Genomic DNA, 19,586 nt, shown 5'->3' with positions numbered 1-19,586 from the left:
GAAATGTGTATATTGCACTATTGAAACAATTGAAACGTGGTATTGTTGTAATAACTGAAATCGGTTCCCCATCACAAGAGTCTGTCTAAAGGAACAGACATCACAAACTGAAAATCACCCAAGAACCCCTCACATTGGCGACATATTTATCCTAGCTCATATCAGCAAAAGTTAGTTATGCTCTGAGGTCATAGTTAGTTGTTCCAAGATGCATCATCTACTTTGAGAAGAGAGGTCATGAAGGCAGTGTTGAGACACCCCATCCAGGATTAAACCAGATTAAGCTGATTAAGATCTTTCCACACTGTCCTCACTCTGTGGTCAACAACTAGATTAGCACCATGTCTGTAAAGCCCTGTGTTTGACGGGAAAGGACCTAAAGCTGAATGAAACGCAGAGGAGTTAGTCCTATGACACCCAGCACCTGTGTAATGCTGACATCGTGGCTGGTGTTTCCAGGATCAACAACAAGGTGATTCAACAACATTCTTTGGTGATCACACGGAATCCTCACTTACCACCTACCTCATCTCCCTTTGATGTCCTTTCTGTCATTCATTGTACAACACAGTATGAGATCTAGTAACAGTAGGCCTATGAGAGTTAGGCTTTAAAATGTTATTTTAAACGTTATTATAAATGTAAAGTATCAAACAAATTAATCAGATAATACAACACAATTGTTTATTCCTTGATGTACATACATGTATTATAGGCCGTGAGCCAGTAGGGTTGGTCGTTACCAACTTGGGGGACAAACTTTCATAGTGATTTTTGGGAAGGTATACACCCCTGCTGCTAGAAAAGATGTGATAGCAAGTTGCCTCCAAATGTGTGCTATCACATCTTTTATAACACTACCAAGCATATTTTTCAGGCCTCCTGTCCGAAATGACATGCCCCAAATGAATCATGATAGCAAGTAAACCCACATATATTACCATTCCAGAGTAAATGGAGATACAATGAAGGAAAACATCATATTTTTACCCTCACCTGGTACATAATCTTAATTTAAAAGGCAATATGACCATTATAACCAATATCCCAGGGATAATAATGCAACTGAATGTGTTCTCCTACTCCTTGACTACAAATGTAACTGTAAATGTGATGACAATACATTAGAAATACAACATTTATGATACCATTTAAAAAGGTATACTCAGGGCGGTTGAGTGGCGCAGTGGGCAAGGCAGCCCTGCCCCCTCCCATCAAAGCAGCCCTGCCCCCTCCCATCATACTGGGAGGCACTCAGGTGGCCTCCGTGGAGTCATGCCGATTCCTTGGCATGACCATCTCCCGGGATTGGAAATGGGAGCTCAACATCACGGGCCTGCTCAAAAAGGCCCAGGGGAGGATGTTCTTCCTTCGGCAGTTGAACAAATACAAACTGCAGAGGACCATGATGGCCCAATTCTACACGGCCATCATTGAGTCCATCCTCACCCACTCCATCATCTCCTGGTTCCCCGCTGCAGCGGCAAAAGATCTCGCCAAGCTGCAGCGGGTGATTCGCTCCGCGGAGAGGATGATCGGCTGTCCCCTGCCCTCCCTCAGGTCCCTGCATGACTCCAGGGCGCTGAAGAGGGCGAGGAAGATCATGGCCGACCCCTCCCACCCTGAGGCTGAGGATCCCAAAGGCTGTGAAAGCTCGTCACAGACTGAGCTTCTTCCCCTCAGCCGCCAAGCTGATCAATGCTCGCGCTCGCCACTAACGCAGGAGATAATAATAATAATAATAATAATAATAATAATAATAATAATAATAATAATAATAATAATAATAATAATAATAATAATAACTTTATTTGTATAGCACTTTTCATACAGAGGTTGCAGTTCAAAGTGCTTCACAACAGTAAAAAATACAGGCATAAGCGGGCATAAAAAAGATAGACAGGTAGCAAGGTATGGCAAATCACAGTGTTTCACATTAGGATCTAGCATCCCAATAGGCTCTCCGCTTACAGTTTTCAGTAACACAAATAATAAAAATAGTAGAGATGAGGTGCTGGTATCGAGCCCGGCTCTCGCCGTTGCTACCGGCTTGGCCGGTTGTCATACTAACACAATTGGCAGTGTTAGAGGGTGGGAAAGCTCCCCTCAGTACAGACAGTTCTCAGTCTCTATCCGTGGCGCTGTTGGCGGTGCTCTCCAATGGTCTGGGAGCCGAGACTAGTACAGATGTAAAAAAACAATAACAATAATAATAATAATAATAATAATAATAATAATAATAATAATAATAATAATAATAATAATAATAATAATAATAATAATAATAATAATAATAATAATAATAATAATAATAATAATAATAATACAAAACCTACCATACTTTGTTTTACATCTTCCACATCTTCATCAGAACTTTCCACACTCTCTGAGGTGGATGCCTGTTTCTCACAGTCTGCCAGTCTACACATGTCAGTGCACCTGAGGCCATTTGCAACACACATACATCTTGGGAGTAAACACATTTTTGGACAGTTACAGGCCAGTAGATCCAGGAAGGCATCGGGTGCTGGCTGGCCTTCCATCCAGTCCACCACCAACTGTTCAGCTTCCTCTTCTCTCTCCATCTTCAGGCTTCTGCCAACAGGGATTGGCACTTGTGGGTCCTTCTCCAAACATCTTCTCCATATACCAGCCTGGTAGTTGGCTTTCTGTGCATGTTTTGTTAAGCAGTCCTTGCATGGTGGGAGTTGATGACTTTCAAGTTCACCTTTTTTGGCATAGAAAATGTGATATCTGAGCTGATTGACCTTGGTGGTTGATGCTTTTGGGGCATACAGGAGACATGTAAATGCCTCTAGTTTGTCCCTCAGCTCTGGGGAGAGATCCCATTCCTGACCCAACTCTGAGAATGTGTCCTGATTTTGCCAATTGCTGGTCAGAATTTTTAGGGCACTTGTCTTCCCTTTGCCTGCAAAAGCACTTACAGTGTCACATCCTGTATATGCATGCAACCCGATGAGAGCCCTACACACCTCTACGCGAACAGTGGCAGCAACCTTCCTGGTGTCCACAAGCCTTGCACAGGATTTACTGCCACACATCTGGAACAATGGGGCCTCAATCTTGTCACAGAACGCTAAAGACATGATAAAGACATCTGTGTCTTCTGAGCAAATAACTACAGATGGGTATCCCTCTCTTTGTGGCATGGGCAGCATGGAGAAGTAGGCGGCCATCTGCTTCTTGTTGGCATTGAAGAGCTGACACCTCCTCACTGTCCTGAGATGAGATTCTGTAACATTTGTCATTCACAGTTGCATACAACATCTTGTCTTGTAGCTTTGCTCTGTACTCTGCCTTCCTCCATTCATCGACTATACAGCTAATGAGACTAGTTTTGTTACTGACTTTGGTCAGGAAGCTCCTCCACTGCCTCACCATCTGTGTACCTGTGATACCTTGCAACTCATGACCAGTCTCTTCACCCCGTAGAGATCTTTCACTGTTCTTGATAGAGTTCTCCTTGTATGTGTCAAACACAACATCTATTCTGCTACTCTGACTGCCTTCCCTCAGAGCCATACCCAGAACTGTTGTGGCAACATCTCTGAAAGTAACTTGATCACCTTTCACTCTAACTTGATCACCAAGTTCATTCCATCAACCACTGTAGCAGAGTTCCCTGGGAGTTGCTATGCTAATGCTAAATGTTTCTGCAAGGTCGTGGCCAAAGTAGCTTTATTTGTCTTTCTCAGCAATCCGCTGGGTGTGGACTGTGGACAGGGCCAAGGAAAATCGCCCAAGGGGATGAGAAAGGATATCTTCCATATGTAGACTGCGCCCTTGTGCCATCACTTTGATGTGTCCAAACAAAGACCTGTTTGCTTTCAAGATGATTGCCCTCCCACTTGATTTCACTTATCTCTTCTTACACATATCACTGAATGTTTTTAGCCTGTTGGTTTTCATTGGGTCATGGAATTTCTTTGCTGGTAGGTCTTTCTCCAGTCTCTCATCCTTGAAGATTGCATAGCATTGCTCACCAATCTCATATGCCTTCATCAGGTTGGAGTCAATCTCCTTGGGGGCTGTCTTTGCTGTAGAGATTCTAATGAGGTCCCGCTTCTCTGCAAATGGGTTGACCCATTCCTGTATGAGGCTAACCACTGCTGAAACTGCTTCCTCATCTTTCAGGATTATTGGCTGCTGTAGCTCCGCATGACAAACCTCTGATTTGTTACCTTGCACCATCTCCCTTAACTGTCCCAGGAATGCACTGCGGTGCTCAGCTGTTATGTAGTAACACTTGACAGCTCCAGCATTCAGGCTGAACCATGTTGTGCCTCCAGGAGTCTGTGTGTCTTTGTTAACTGTGACTTCAGTAGCCTGGTCCACAGGGATCCGTCCAAAGGGGTTGTTACTTGACAGCTGCACCAAGAATTGGCCTGTCTTGAAGGCCTCATACACAGCAGGATGCTTCTCTGGGCGGTTTTTCATCTGAGCAAAGTAAGGGGACAGGTACCTGGCATAATTTATCTTATCATAAGCAAAGCACCATGGGATCATGCTTCTTATAGCATGGAGGTGCAACTCCCAGTCCCCCTCACGAGAGGCACGCAGAAGGCCAAGTATTACGTTATCTACCATGTCAATGTATGACATCCAGAATGCAGAAAGCTCTCCATTGTTGTGACGGAGGTGTTCCAGAAAATCTGTCCACAGCGTTATCAGCTCAGCTAAGAGTGGACTTTGCAGCAGATTGTTCGCCGTCTGTTGGTTCAAGTCACTGGCCATGTCTTTCACATTGTCCAAGAATGATTTGATCATCCCACTCTTCTCTGGAATGCTGTCCTCAACCCACAGTGTGAACTCTGAACTCTGCCCATGCGAGTCTCATCAGTGCTTCATAGATGTACTTGTGGACCCTGACAGCACGGTTATAGTGTTTACCATCAAGGACTCCATTGACAGAACCCTCTGCGAGAATTCCAGCCTCTATGCATATGTCCTTTAGACCAGCATCCCGAAATCGCTTTCCTAGGATGGCTAAGGCATTACGTATGGTATGGAATGTCCCCATTCTGAGAAGAATGTTGGAGAAGCACTCTTTGTGCTTCCAGGCAATTTCAGTGGCTTTCGCATATAGTGCTTGATCCATGACTACCACAATTGATTCTAGATGCAGTTCCTTTCTGATTATCTCTGATTGATTCAGGATTTCAAACACTGGTCAACTGTGTGGCTGGTGAATTGACGGTTGGCAGATACCCAACTATATCTTGTGAGATTAGTTCTTGGTCCCTGGTGCTGATATTAAAACCAGTCCAGCTTGGGATTGTCTGATTCTCTGTATCTGTTTGCCTTGCAAGTGCCCACACCAGGTTCTTCTTGCAGGCAAGAAGAGCAGCTTTCTTGGTTTCCTGGACACAGTGTTCCCTGGTTGGGAGAGGCTGTGGGCCCACACACGCACCTGCTACATATACTCCCAGTTCTTGGTCCTCAATGGTGACCGATCTCTGCTTCAGTTTCTCAATGTGTGGAAGCTCAGCTCTTGGTAGTTGTGGTCCATAGACATTGGCCTGTACAACTATACCATTGACTCTATGTGATGTGCCCTTTCCAGTGAGAGTTTCCTCAAGTCTATCAATATTGTCCCATGCAAGATTGATGCTGGAAGTACAACTCTTTGAGTTGAGGCTGTTGCTAGCTTTTGGAGACACAGAGCAGTGTCATTCTCTTCAAGTTGGGAGTAATAGACCCCATGCCCAAGCTTGTTCAGTGTTTGGATGAGCTCAGTATTACCCGTCAATGTTTTTACTACATAAGGAAGTAGAAGGTGGTTTGTGTTAAAAATGTAAACATGATTACTTGATTAAAATGTTCCTTACGCTTTCTCCTAGCATCACGATCGGCCATGCTTGCTGAAAGAGGGGTGTGGCTCTAATGCAGTCCACTTTAGATGATGTGGAACAGTGGTTGGCTTATAGACATCCAATAAAATGTTTGTTCATATGGGTGGGTGGAGTCAGATAATAATAATAATTATAGATCTAGATAGCCTTTAAAAGTCATGTCCATGGATCAAATGGGATATCTTTATAAATTGTATCATAAATGTTGTATTTTTTGTGTATTTTCATCAGATCCAGAGTTACATTTGTAGTCAAGGAGTAGGAGGACACATTCAGTTGCATTATTATCCATATGATATTGGTAATAATGGTCATATTGCCTTTTAAATAAAAATTATGTACCAGGCGAGGATATAAATATGATGTTTTCCTTCATTGTATCTCCATTTACTCTGGAATGGTAATATATGTGGGTTTACTTACACTGGATCCATATGTCCTAGCGTGTTACCTATCAAAGGAGACTAGACACATGCATATAGGCCTTATGGTTCAGGAGCTATCATGATTAATTTGGGGCATGTAATTTCGGACAGGAGGCCTGAAAAATATGCTTGGTAGTGTTATAAAAGATATGATAGCACACATTTGGAGGCAACTGCTGCATTGCTATCACATATTTTCTAGCAGCAGGGGTGTATACCTTCCCAAAAATCACTATGAAAGTTAGTCCCCCAAGATGGTAGCCGTGGCCCAAATTTGGGGCCCTGGCTCACGGCCTAATATGGGAATATAAACATACTATACATATCAAAGATACATTTCCCATTGTGGGTGAAAAAAATAAAAAAAAATAAGCATAATGAAAGAAGTGATTTTGTTTTTAATACTTTTTATTGTCAAATACTTTCACTCAAAATTTATTATATAATATATATTGCAACAATGTATTGACAACTTATCCCCCCCCTCTTTTTACTGGGCTCTCCGTCAGAGACACACAAAAGATGGTAAATACAAACCAGTTTATTGAAGAGAGTGGCAAGATGTAACAAGCCAGGAGCAGATATGATGTTGTCATGACAAAGGCTCTCAGATTCCTGTGCTGAACACTGATTACCTCAGTGTGCAACAGGTGCGCAGCCAGGTGCTCCCAGGTCTGATTAGCTTGACCGCAGGTGTGGCTGCTCAAACTAGCCATCCACACGCCACACATATACTTAAAAAAAACAACATCCAAAGATGATGAACTTAATACAGTAATACAGGACTCCATACTGTAGAGTATCAAACTGTCTGAGGAGCATCTTGTTGTGAGTCACAAACACCATGTTTTAAACAGCCACCTCAAACATACCACAAGGTGTTGAGTTGAACTTCCTTGGGAAATGGGAATACTGGCATCCCAGGACAACAAGGTGCTGAGTTGAACTGCCTTCATTTTAGTCAGATTGATGATGCACACACCTTGGGCTTACAGTATTTGTAGAATGTTAAAGTAAAAACTGAAATTGTGGATGAAAACCCTTTTAATAAAACAAATGTAGTTAGAAGATTGAGAGTCTTAATTTGCAGCAGAGTTGTCTTTCATCTTTGTTTACAAAATACCTTCCGCCAGCTTCCATGCCTACAGGACATGGAAGTTATATAAGTGGCCAAGCTTTTTCCTTTTTTCCCTCTGTTTTTTCTACCACACCCTTCCTTGAACACTATGATATAATCTCTCACATTCTCAGGGGACCTGGTGGGACCTGGGTGGGACCGGGATGTGGTTATGTCCCGGCAATAACTCATATGTTTCAATGCCATCAAGCAACTCCACCTCTCTCTCTGCCTGTTTAGTTTAGTTTAGTTTATTCGGATCCCCATTAGCCATTGCCACAGGCATAGGCTACTATATGGTCCCGGATACAACCGGAAGATACTCATTTTCCTGTTGGGCTTTTTTCAGTCACCCTCTATAAAGACATGTTGCATTTTATGAACTAACCTTTAACATATCAGCGATAGAAAATCCATAATACACACCATTGCGTTTAAATCAAATCAAAAACACAATTGCCGGTTGTGTGTGTGTGTGTGTGTGTGTGAACAAGAGAACTACAATACCCAGCATTTCCTGATGCATTGGCTGCTCTCATGCACAGTAGCTTCTATATAATTATATGGCAAGTCTCTTTCAGACAGACAGCACAGTTCCTTGTAAGTACCTTGGATAATAAGTTAATTTTGCTTTTTTTTTAACACTCTCTTGTTGGTTATTTGTTGGACATAATTTCAAATGTCCAATTTTTTTTAATTTTTTTTAAATAAACCCCACATTGGATGTTTTGAACATTAACTCTCAATAAAAAGAAATTCATTTCAGTCCATAGATAGATAGATATTTCTATTTGTCCATGGCTTCACCATGGTTGCAATCAACAGGTCAACAGTACAAACACCATGCAGGCAAACAATACAAAAGACATTGGCCCAAAACAGCCCAATATATATAGACGAAAGAAAAACAACAACACAAACATAACAATATTTGCCCATAAATTTCTTTCTAAAAAAGTGGGACCAGTGGTACGTCACCAAACTGGGTGGTAAATATGGTTCCATGGTGGTCCAGTGAAAGACTTCAAAATATGTACGTAACTAAAACAGACTCAACAACTTACGCATTTCTTACTCTGAGCTAGGCCTGTCCCCGACTAAGGATTTGTATAGTCGACTTTGATTGGCCAACATTTGCAGATAGTCGACTAGCAGTCTCCTTGTCCTGAAAGGAGGTCAGGTGTTTATGGTTAAAGAGAAATTCCACCACAAAAAGCAACATTAATTGGAGTTGAATAATGACATTTCAGAGGAAGGCGATCACCAGTGTTGCAGCCTTTACGCACCCCCACAGTTAATCCCCAGTTAACCCTGCTAAGCCCCATTTCCCCTTTACCTTTAAGAGTGCACCTACTGTATACCTTAAATGTGCTGTGAGTGGTATTTCTCTGTTAAAATAAGTGGTCTATGTGTTAAAATAATAGCTCTACATTCCAACAGTCATCACTGATATAGAGTGTTTTGGTCAGTAACGTGGGTCTCCCAGTCCCTCCACTCTGCAGCAAACAGAAAATACATTTTCAAATACGTGCTTGAAACAAGTCAAATAATCTATCAGTGCAGTAAGCAAATTCTTCTTATTTCTGTCACTTCTTCAGTTGGATTCTTCTAGTCATGAAGGTAAGTCTCTTTATTTCTGTCACTTCTTCAGTTGGTTTCTAGTCCTGAAGGTACGTCTTTATTTCTGTCACTCCTTCAGTTGGATTCTAGTCATGAAGGTTACGTCTTTATTTCTCTTTATTTCTGTCATTTCACTTTCTAACTCCACGTTTTCCTCTCTTGCCTCAGATCTGCCTGCTTCTCTCATTATAAGCTTGCACCCATCCCTCCCCTGCCTATCCAGACGGAGACCCCTTGTTCCAGGTGCTTGCTCGGCTGTCCGTTAAGGAGGCCAGGGAAGGTCTCTTTCCCGGTCTATCCCAAATTGTCTCAGGGATACCTGTTTTTTGTATTATTTTTGTTTTTGTTTCCTTTACTTCCCTGTGGAAAAAGGGGGGATCTGCTCCTATCCAGAACACATCTGGACAGTGTAATCAGCTCGCCGCACACACTCACACCCACACACACTCACACCCGCAGGTCACTCACAAACACAGGTCACTCACAAACACAGGTCCCTCCAGCTCAGAGGCCCAGACCCAGTGGCTATGTGATGAGTTCTCCTTTCCTTTTCCAGGTTTCACACCCGCGGGTCACTGGCGTCAGTCAGAGGCTCCACCCTGCAGCTGTGTGTTCTTCCACTCTGCACACCAGCCAGTTCCTGGCATGTTTCCCACTCATTCGTTCCATTTTGTTGTACTATTGTACTAAACTTCCTAACTATGTCCGGTGTTGTCATTGGTGTAAGCCTATTGAAACTCATTTAACAGACTGAGGCATTGCTGAAGCATTACTCCTTCATTCTGTGTATGTCATTCTGTGTATGTGGCTGTGACTCCTTCATTCTGTGTATGTGGCTGTGACTCATTCATTCTGTGTATGTGGCTGTGCCAAAGCCATCTCTGCTCAGAAACATGGGCCACGGAAAAGTGCTAACTAGGTAGAGCTGGACGTCATAATGAAGCATAGCTCCACCCTTGCTCAATGTTCAAAGTACTAGAATGGGTGGGTGATTTAAGTTTCTCGAATGTCTCTCTCGATCAGGTTCCCACTCTCTCTCGCCAGGTGACGGAGTAGCCAGAAGTGAATGCTCACCACCTCCACCACTCCTTGTGTGCGTTCGGTTGGAGTGGTGACCTTTGACTGGCGTTGTCTGACACTCTTTTTTTCGCCTCAGTGTAGTCCTTCATAAAGCGTGAAGATGGAGCAGGCGTAGAAGTTTGGGACCTGACGATATGCAGGGAGTTCAAGCTCATTTTACTTTGTTGTAAAGCAACCTTTCTACCAATACAAGAGAGATATGCTTCTAATGAGCCGACATGTGCAGCAGTAAGACGTTACAGAGAGAAGGGGATAGAAAGCGTCAGGATCTAGGTGCTCGTTCAGGCGGCTTCTCTAAAGAAAGCGTGACACAAAGATAGCGCTGCCACACTCACAAGCCAGCCTATCTGCGGCACGAGTGCTGTCGCGCTGCCAGTCTTCACGCCAATGTCACTGTTTGTGTCGGGAATCGTCTCACTGTTTGTGTCAGGAATCGTCTCACTGTTTGTGTCAGGAATCGTCTGCCTGGGTAGCCGATACTCTTTCACCACTTTGGTATAGTCTCTCTCTTTGGATACACACTTGTAGTCACCATAGCTGTCCTGTGCCATGGCAGGGATGAGGTGAAGGCACTCCGACTGCATTCGCAGACAGGGATTGCTCTGACCTTGGTGCTCCCATGTGTAGACGGCGTGGTACGAGTGGATGGGACAGGACAGGTAGAAAGGAACATCCAGGGGGACTGAGTGAACCACTGGGTGGGACGAAGGTGTCTGCCGTCTGGTCCTGTTCAGTGTTTTTGTTTCTAGAGATGGTGGAAGAAGTGCAGTTTGTTTACTTAAAGGGGAACTCCACTTTTTTTGGAAATTAGCTTATTTAACATCTTCCCTGGAGTTAGACAAGAAGATGCATACCTTTTTTGTCTCTGTGCGTGCATTTTAGCTTTGGGAATAGACGCTCCGTTAGCATAGCTTAGCTTCATCACTGGAAGTGAGGCAGGACAGTAGCCTTACAGTGCCTTACAGTGTATTGCAAGGTCTGACATTGACCAAACTTGATATGCATGACCTTGGTGGGCTCTAGGTCAACTCCTGAAAAGGGGGTCAATGTCAGACTTTGCAATCAAAAGTTAGGGGGCTAATAACCCTTGCCATAATTTCAGTGCGCCCCCTAACTTTTGATTGCAAGGTCTGACATTGACCCCCTTTTCAGGAGTTGACCTAGAGCCCACCAAGGTCATGCATATCAAGTTTGGTCAATGTCAGACCTTGCAATACACTGTAAGGCACTGTAAGGCTACTGTCCTGCCTCACTTCCAGTGATGAAGCTAAGCTATGCTAACAGAGCGTCTATTCCCAAAGCTAAAATGCACGCACAGAGACAAAAAAGGTATGCATCTTCTTGTCTAACTCCAGGGAAGATGTTAAATAAGCTAATTTCCAAAAAAAGTGGAGTTCCCCTTTAAAGGTGCTATATATAACGTTCAGCCGCTAGATGTGGCACTATATCACCAACAGGTGCCATGAGCATGGGGGTTTCAGTAGAGACACAAAGAGAGTGCACTGGAGGCATGTAAACATGCCCTTGTGCTTCAAAATGATTGGATGATACAATCTCCCTCGAAATCAACTGCCTGTCAATCAAATGGGGGTGGACTCGTTACAATTTCTCCAAAAACATTAAGTGAAACTTGACACTGATGGAATATAAACAATTTATTAAGTCTACTGTATTACTGTATAAAACCCACAAATAAAGGTTGTGTTAAGGTGGCTGGTGGTCCAGTTATGCTGGCTATGATTACTTCCTCTTAGAATTGTCAGGCTTGAAAGTTAAACTGAAATTGCATCATTTTCATCAATCAATCACATGTTTTGTATGCAAAAACCTTTTCCCCCCTCAAAGTCATTAGTAACTGCAGGGTTCAGAGTTGAGTAAAAAGTAAGATATTTTCTTTGGAAATGTAGTGGAGTTCCCTAAAATGGAAATACAATAAAGTACCTCAAAACTGTACTCAATTACAGTACTTGAGTACAAGTACTTAACTAATTTCCACCCAATGCAAAACTGTCCTACATGCTCCAATGGTACTGCATAAAATGTATATAATGATACTATATACAGTCATATCATAACAATAATCCTAATTTACCTTCTTTTGCCATACGGCACACGTTTGTTTGTCCTGTGATGTTCTGTGTGGCTCCTCTGTAGACAAAAACAACAGTGTTTCTTACATATTGGTATATAGGGTTTTATTTTTATTTAGCGTTCACTTGATAATTGTAAAAAATTAAATCTGTTTTGAAATTATTATTTGTTGTTAGCAACACGTTGCAGAGAGGAGTAAATAGTAAAGAAATAAAATTATAACATTGTATTACGTGAATGAACACAGATTCCGATTCAAACACAATAGGGCTGTCACTTTTCAATCGAAATGTAATCCTTCGAAAAGTTCCAAATGTAATGATGTGATCAAATTCAAAATTGGAGCACTACAGAAAACACTCAACAACGGGACCTACACCAACACAGTGTTATAACACTTACAGGACAGTAGGGGTGCATCCAGACTCGGTCCAGGCACAGTATGGGTCCCGGGCCAGAACACAGTCCTCACAGGAGGCGTTATAATCCTGACACATCTGGAGGTCCAGGCTAGCGATGTGCTCAGGGAAGCCCACGATGAGTTTTCTCTAAACACGAGGCAGAAACATCAACATCAACATCAACATAAATAATCACAATTCAAGTACTTTTAACACTGAGCACATTACATTACATCATTTCACATCAAACGTCATCTTCTTGAGAATATATTTTTGCTTAGCTACAATATAACACCAGCTGACAAAACAGCACTGGAAGCACTGAAATGTACTGTATAATCGAATATATAAATAAGCTGTACCTTTTTGGAGTCAAGTTTCATTGATTGAATAACAGCTGAGCGGCTAGAGAGTTGAGTTTCGGAGATGATGAAAGGTTCAGCGCTGTCTTCTAATATCTTATGGATCTTTCCGGAGTCTGTGGACGTGGAATACGGTGAGAGGTTTGCACCCAGTGCGGAGAAGCCACAGCAACTTCATATATGAGAGATCATTGAATCAGCACATTTGCATTTTCAACATGTTTTTGAAAAACAGTTCACGTGTGATTCCAGTACATGACTTAACGTGAAACATTGTTATTGTGATCCCGTGTGGTTTGAATGTGATAATGTTATAAGGAAGCGACGTTACACATAATATCATGACATTCTTTGTTCAGATGTGAACGTTACATGGTTTTTCAGGCAAAGTCCAAGGAAGCAACAAGAACCCACATCGATTGTTTGATTAAACAAAATGTTGATATTCCATTGTTCAGTGTATCCTCTGAACAGACAGACTTGATTGTGAAACAATGTATATTCACAAGCCAAATGAGCATGGGGATGTCTCAAAATAGCATCAACAATAATAACAGATAAAGGGGCCACTGAAAGAAGGGGGAATGTTCAACCTTGTGGTTTCCCCCGACCACAACGTACCAGTGGCTAGGAGCAGGACATTGTGCAGGCGCTGGTCCGCGGCCTGAACTCTGTCCACAGCTATCTTTGTGTAGTTGTTGTTGCTTATGTAGAAGGGGGCGAGAGGGTGTGTTGAGTGGATCCAGTCGCTCATCTCAGGGTGATCCTTGACGACGTTCACGGTGGCCAATGGCAGGCTTCTGCTGTTCTTAACACACTGGAAGACACATAAGACGCAGGATGTTTTTTTGTGCCATGGCATGCCATACTCTGGTAAATGTATTGACGTGATTCGAGAGTGGGAATGTTGACAGAAATGTGCAGGCTGGTAAATGTATTTCGAGAGTGGGAATGTTGACAGAAATGTGCAGGCTGGTAAAGGTATTGACATGATTCGAGAGTGGGAATGTTGACAGAAATGTGCAGGCTGGTAAAGGTATTGACATGATTCGAGAGTGGGAATGTTGACAGAAATGTGCAGGCTGGTAAAGGTATTGACGTGATTCGAGAGTGGGAATGTTGACAGAAATGTGCAGGCTGGTAAAGGTATTGACGTGATTCGAGAGTGGGAATGTTGACAGAAATGTGCAGGCTGGTAAAGGTATTGACGTGATTCGAGAGTGGGAATGTTGACAGAAATGTGCAGGCTGGTAAAGGTATTGACGTGATTCGAGAGTGGGAATGTTGACAGAAATGTGCAGGCTGGTAAAGGTATTGACGTGATTCGAGAGTGGGAATGTTGACAGAAATGTGCAGGCTGGTAAAGGTATTGACGTGATTCGAGAGTGGGAATGTTGACAGTGCACCGTACTTGCAAGCTGCAAGTTTAGATACGTTATCAGTCACTTATCAGCATGTTCTAGTTTTGAGTACACAAAGCACTTGCATTTAGTAAACTGAAGGGGCCTGACGTGGTGCACTACATTAACAGACTACATATAAACAACCACTTCCTCATTCATTGGGTCAGTCCCATATTTACAGGTTCCTGGCTGTATTTAGGCTTCATATCACAGCTGGGCAAATGAACATAGAATGAAATTAACATTAGATCGCCCGGCGACGGTACATCATGTCATTTTACGTACTCAGAAGCATTTTATATTAACCTAAACATAAAATCCAGACCACTTATTCAAAACACCCCAAAGTTGTTGAAATGGTCCAACTTCTCAAAATTTCAACAGAGTCTTTCTGTTTGCTGGGCACTGCCATGATGGCGGCACGGTGGCGGCACGGTGGCACAGTGGTTAGCACTGCTGCCTCACAGCAAGAAATCTGTGCTCAAATCTGGCACATTTACATTGATGTGGAAACTGAAGATGTAAAAAATAAATAAACAAATACAAAATGAATCCAGTGCGACTGTATTGTGTTGAAACAGACACTCTCCATTGAAATTGTGAGAAGTTCAGGGTAAGTGTTTTGACAAATAAGTGGCCCAGATGTAATGTTAGGTTATTAATATAAATGCGTCTGAGTAAGTAACATGAAATTACATGACGTACCGTTGCTCCGGGAGATGTTCATTTACCAGGCTGTGATATGAAGCATATATACATATGCAGAGAAATAACTAAATATTAAAGTGCCTCTTTAAGTATAGATTCCTAATATTAACAAGAACATAATTTAGGTCTGGAGGTGCATTCCATACATAAAAAGAAAATTCTCTCTAAGCCTTTTAAATATACATATTATATATATATATATTAATGTATTTTTTATTTTTTGCTGATTCTAGCAATCTACAGGGTTAACAATGTCAAAATCAATATTAAGATTATTGTACTGTTCCATGAAAACGTCCTCACTCTGTTCCATACAGAGAACAAAACAAAGCAGACCATCAGCCTGGACTATCAAGCTATCCCTTCTATTTGTTTTACATAGGTCATGCTCATCTTCATGCATTGATACTACTGTATCAAGCTGCTGGAGAAATAGTCAACAGTAGAGTTCTGCAGACTTCCAAAGCATCAGGGGTCATGAGGATGGAGATGTTAAAGTAGCAGTATTCTTCTCTGAAGTTCTTGGGCTAGTAGTTGTCTGAGACACAAAGAGCTCTTACTTTATTACATCCTTGACACAATCCAAATGACTATTTGCATACAAACAGACAAATCATCCTCCTAATCTAGCCCGATCTCGCTTAAAATATGTAAATGAAGTACTTAACAACCACAGGAAAAGGGTACATATTGTACATTCTTTTATAGCCATAAGTAATATATTGACGTATTCATGAAAATGTACAATGTGTACATATTAAAAATAAGTACATATATTACATATTCAAATTTGTTTTAACTTTTAATGTTTTCAAAAAACGTAAGAGTTCCCCTGCTCAGCCTAATCTTATAAAACTGTTTTTCTTTCCTTTATTCCAAACATTCAGCATTATGATTGCACTTGCCTGCCCAGTATGTGTTAAAGGAACACTCCAACATTTTGGGAAATTAGCTTACCGTCTTCTCCAGAGAGAGACAAGAAGATAGATACCAGTTTCCTCTCTGTGCGTTCGGTAGAAAACTATCTGGCTGCACATTAGCTTAGCTTAGCACAATGAATGGAAGCGGACAGTGCCGGTTAGCCTGCATTGTCCAACTAACACCTCTCCCGAAGGCTAACCGGCATTGTCCGCTTCCATTCATTGTGCTAAGCTAGGCTGATTTAGGCTAAGCTAGGCAGCCTGATTTCTCTGACATGCAGATTCAGAGAGTGAGTGACGAGACGTCCCCAGGGCTTCTGAACAGCATTGCATTGGGTTGCAGTGATGATGGTCGTTCTGCAGAGGCAAATAGGTCTAACAAATGTAATCGCAAAATGGAATGCCGTTCAGCATTTTTGAAGAGTTATGTGACCGATAAGTACTTTCCCTAACCGTTTTTTTGTCATGGATTTCTTTTGCACTCTGCACAATGAATGTTGTGTAGAGAAACGTCTGGGTGGTGCAGAACTATCAGAACTATCTTACAGATGGTTGACAATGACAATCTGATGGAATGTGTAACCATTGAAATCAATGTTGAAAGATCCAAAAATATATGAATTAGTTGCATTTACAGAACACCAGGGTCGTGTATTGATCAATTTAATAAGAATATGAAATGCATATGGATAAGGTGATTTTTGTTTGTGGCGACTTCAATATTGATTTGATGAAATCTAATGAACATACAAAAACGAAGGAATTTGTTGATACTATGTTTAGTTTGAGTTTCTATCCCCTAATTGTAAAACCTATAGAATAACAAAGGACAGTGCAACACTGATTGACAATATTTTTACAAATGTAATGGATGAGAAGATAATAAGTGGACTATTAGTGACTGATGTAAGTGATAATTTGCCTGTCTTTGCTGTGTTTGAAATTAAGAATACATTTAAAATAAGAACAAATAGGCATTCACACAATTTGGTTAGGAAAAAATCACCTGAAGCAATACTGGCTCTGAAGGCAGACCTTTTGAGTCATGATTGGCAGGAGGTTTATGTAGAGGATACCAATGAAGCATACAATGCATTTTTGGGTAAATTTTTGTCATATTACGACCGACATTGTCCATTGAAGGAGTGCAGACAAAATCCTAAAAAGAGGGTGAAACCATGGCTAACCAAGGGTCTGGAAAAAGCGTGCACTAAGAAAAATAGGCTCTACAGGGAATTTATCAAACATCAAACAAAGGATAAGGAGGACAACTATAAAAACAGATTGACATATATTATGAGATCACAAAAAAAAGACTACTATAATCATTTGTTGCAAATGCATAAAGATAATATTAAGGCTACTTGGGGTGTGCTTAATGACATGATTAAAAAGTCCAGTAAAAAGGACTTTCCAATATACTTCGAAAAAAATTACAATTCATTTATTCAAAGTATAGAGGAAATTGTTAATGAGTTTAATGAGTATTTTGTTAATGTAGGCCCTAATTTGGCTAATGAAATTGACCTCCCTACAGATGGTGAAACTTATTCTGATTCACCATCAAACAGCAACTCAATGTTCCTTGGTGGTGTTTGTGAGAGTGATGTGCTAGAAGTGGTTAGAAAGTTTAAGAAAAAGAAATCCACTGATAGTAATACTATTGACATGTCAACTATAAAATAAGTCTTTGACTCTGTCCTCAAACCATTCACTTATTATGTAACAAATCCTTTTTGACTGGTATTTTTCCTGATTAAATGAAAATGGCCAAGGTGGTTCCAATATTTAAAAGTGGTGACATACATACTATATCAAATGATAGACCTATATCATTGCTAGCTCAATTTTCAAAGATACTTGAAAAATTATTTGTAAATAGACTTGATGGCTTTATTGAAAAATATGGATTATTGAGTGACCATATATGGTTTTATAGGAGCAATAGATCAACATCCTTAGCGCAGTAATAGATTTTGTGGAAAATATAACAGCAATTAATGAAAAACAACCCTCAATAGGTGTATTTATTGACTTACGTAAAGCATTTGACACAATTGATCATTCCCTGCTTTTACAAAAAATGGAACGGTATGGAATAAGAGGTGTCACTCATCATTGGTTAAGAAGTTATTTAGATAATAGGTTTCAATATGTAAATATTAATAATACAGAATCACATCTTAGAAGAGTAACTTGTGGTGTTCCACAGGGTCCCGTATTGGGACCCAAGTTATTTATACTTTATTTAAATGATATTTTTACAGTATCGAATATTTTGAAAATTGTTACATTTGCTGATGATACTAATTTACTTTGTTCAGGGGAGGACATAAAATAATTATTGAAAACAGTAGAAAGGGAATTGATAAAGTTAAAGAAATGGTTTGATAGGAATAAGTTGTCTCTTAATGAAAACAAAACAAAATGTATGGTATTTCATGGTCATTCATACCGACTGTGAAATTAAACTGAATTTAAATGGAACCGAAATTGAAAGAGTAAACAAAATTCTTAGGTGTGATTATAGATCACAAACTCTGTTGGAAGCCACATATACAATATATCAAAGGTAAATTAGCCAGATTAGATTAGATTAGATTTTCGTGCTAAGAGTAAGAACCTACCAGCTTGTATTCAATGTCTCTTGAACAGGCTGACTCTAGAGGTATGTGGCAGGGCCTCAGAACAATGACAGACTACAAAGGCACCTCCCTCAAACTGAACAGTGACATCTCCTTAGCAAATTATCTCAATTCCTTCTATGCAAGGTTTGAGGCTGTGAATAACAACACCAGCCTACAGACCACGGCAATGGGGGGGGGGGGGGTCTGCTGATGGAGACTCAGTGTTCAGGGTAACAGAGCATGAGGTGAGGCGGACCTTTAAAAAAGTGAATATCAGGAAGGCAGCAGGACCAGACGGCATCCCCGGCCGCGTCCTAAAAGTCTGTGCCGACCAACTGGCCCCGGTATTCACTGACATCTTCAACCTGTCCTTGGAACAGGCTGTCATCCCCTCCTGTCTGAAGAAGTCCACCATCATCCCTGTACCCAAAAAATCTACGCCCGCTTGCCTCAACGACTACTGCCCTGTAGCCCTCACCTCCATAGCCATGAAGTGCTTTGAGAAGCTAGTGAAGGGCTACATCTGTTCCTCCCTCCCCATCAACCTGGACCCCCTGCAATTTGCATATCGCCCCAACAGGTCCACGGAGGACGCCATAGCCCATGTGCTGCACACAGCAGCATCACACCTGGACCACCAAGAGGCAGGGGAACTATGTGAGAATGCTGTTCATCGACTACAGCTCAGCATTCAATACCATAGTCCCCTCCAAACTCATAGCCAAGCTCAGGGACCTGGGCTTGAACTATGACCTCTGCCAGTGGGTCTTGGACTTCCTGACGGGCAGACCCCAGGTGGTAAGAGCAGGCAACTGCACCTCCTCATCCATCACGCTCAACATAGGGGCCCCCCAGGGCTGTGTTCTGAGCCCCCTCCTCTACTCCCTGTACACGCATGACTGCGTGGCACAGCGGAACAACAACACAATCATCAAATTTGCTGATGACACAGTAGTGGT

The 19,586-nt window shown here is 41.6% G+C and overlaps 1 protein-coding gene across 1 annotated transcript in view; it reads right to left on the bottom strand.

Annotated features, from left to right (window-relative positions):
* Window positions 1–8,187: 8,187 nt before the first annotated feature.
* The window catches only part of sema7a (semaphorin 7A (JohnMiltonHagen blood group)), a 37,911-nt gene continuing 26,512 nt past the window's right edge, over window positions 8,188–19,586 (bottom strand). Inside the window, exons 10-14 of the mRNA XM_084334704.1 lie at window positions 13,591–13,786; window positions 12,970–13,085; window positions 12,609–12,754; window positions 12,208–12,263; window positions 8,188–10,860 (exon numbers count right to left, since the gene is read on the bottom strand). Of these exons, the coding sequence (XP_084190830.1) occupies window positions 10,397–10,860; window positions 12,208–12,263; window positions 12,609–12,754; window positions 12,970–13,085; window positions 13,591–13,786 (978 nt within the window). The 3' untranslated portion in view covers window positions 8,188–10,396. The remainder of the gene's footprint in view (window positions 10,861–12,207; window positions 12,264–12,608; window positions 12,755–12,969; window positions 13,086–13,590; window positions 13,787–19,586) is intronic.

Source organism: Notolepis coatsorum, assembly GCF_963971535.1.
Source record: "Notolepis coatsorum genome assembly, chromosome: 18".
NCBI lineage: Eukaryota > Metazoa > Chordata > Actinopteri > Aulopiformes > Paralepididae > Notolepis > Notolepis coatsorum.
The sequence above is the reverse complement of the archived record's forward strand: the minus strand, read 5'-3'. Positions and strand labels throughout refer to the sequence as shown.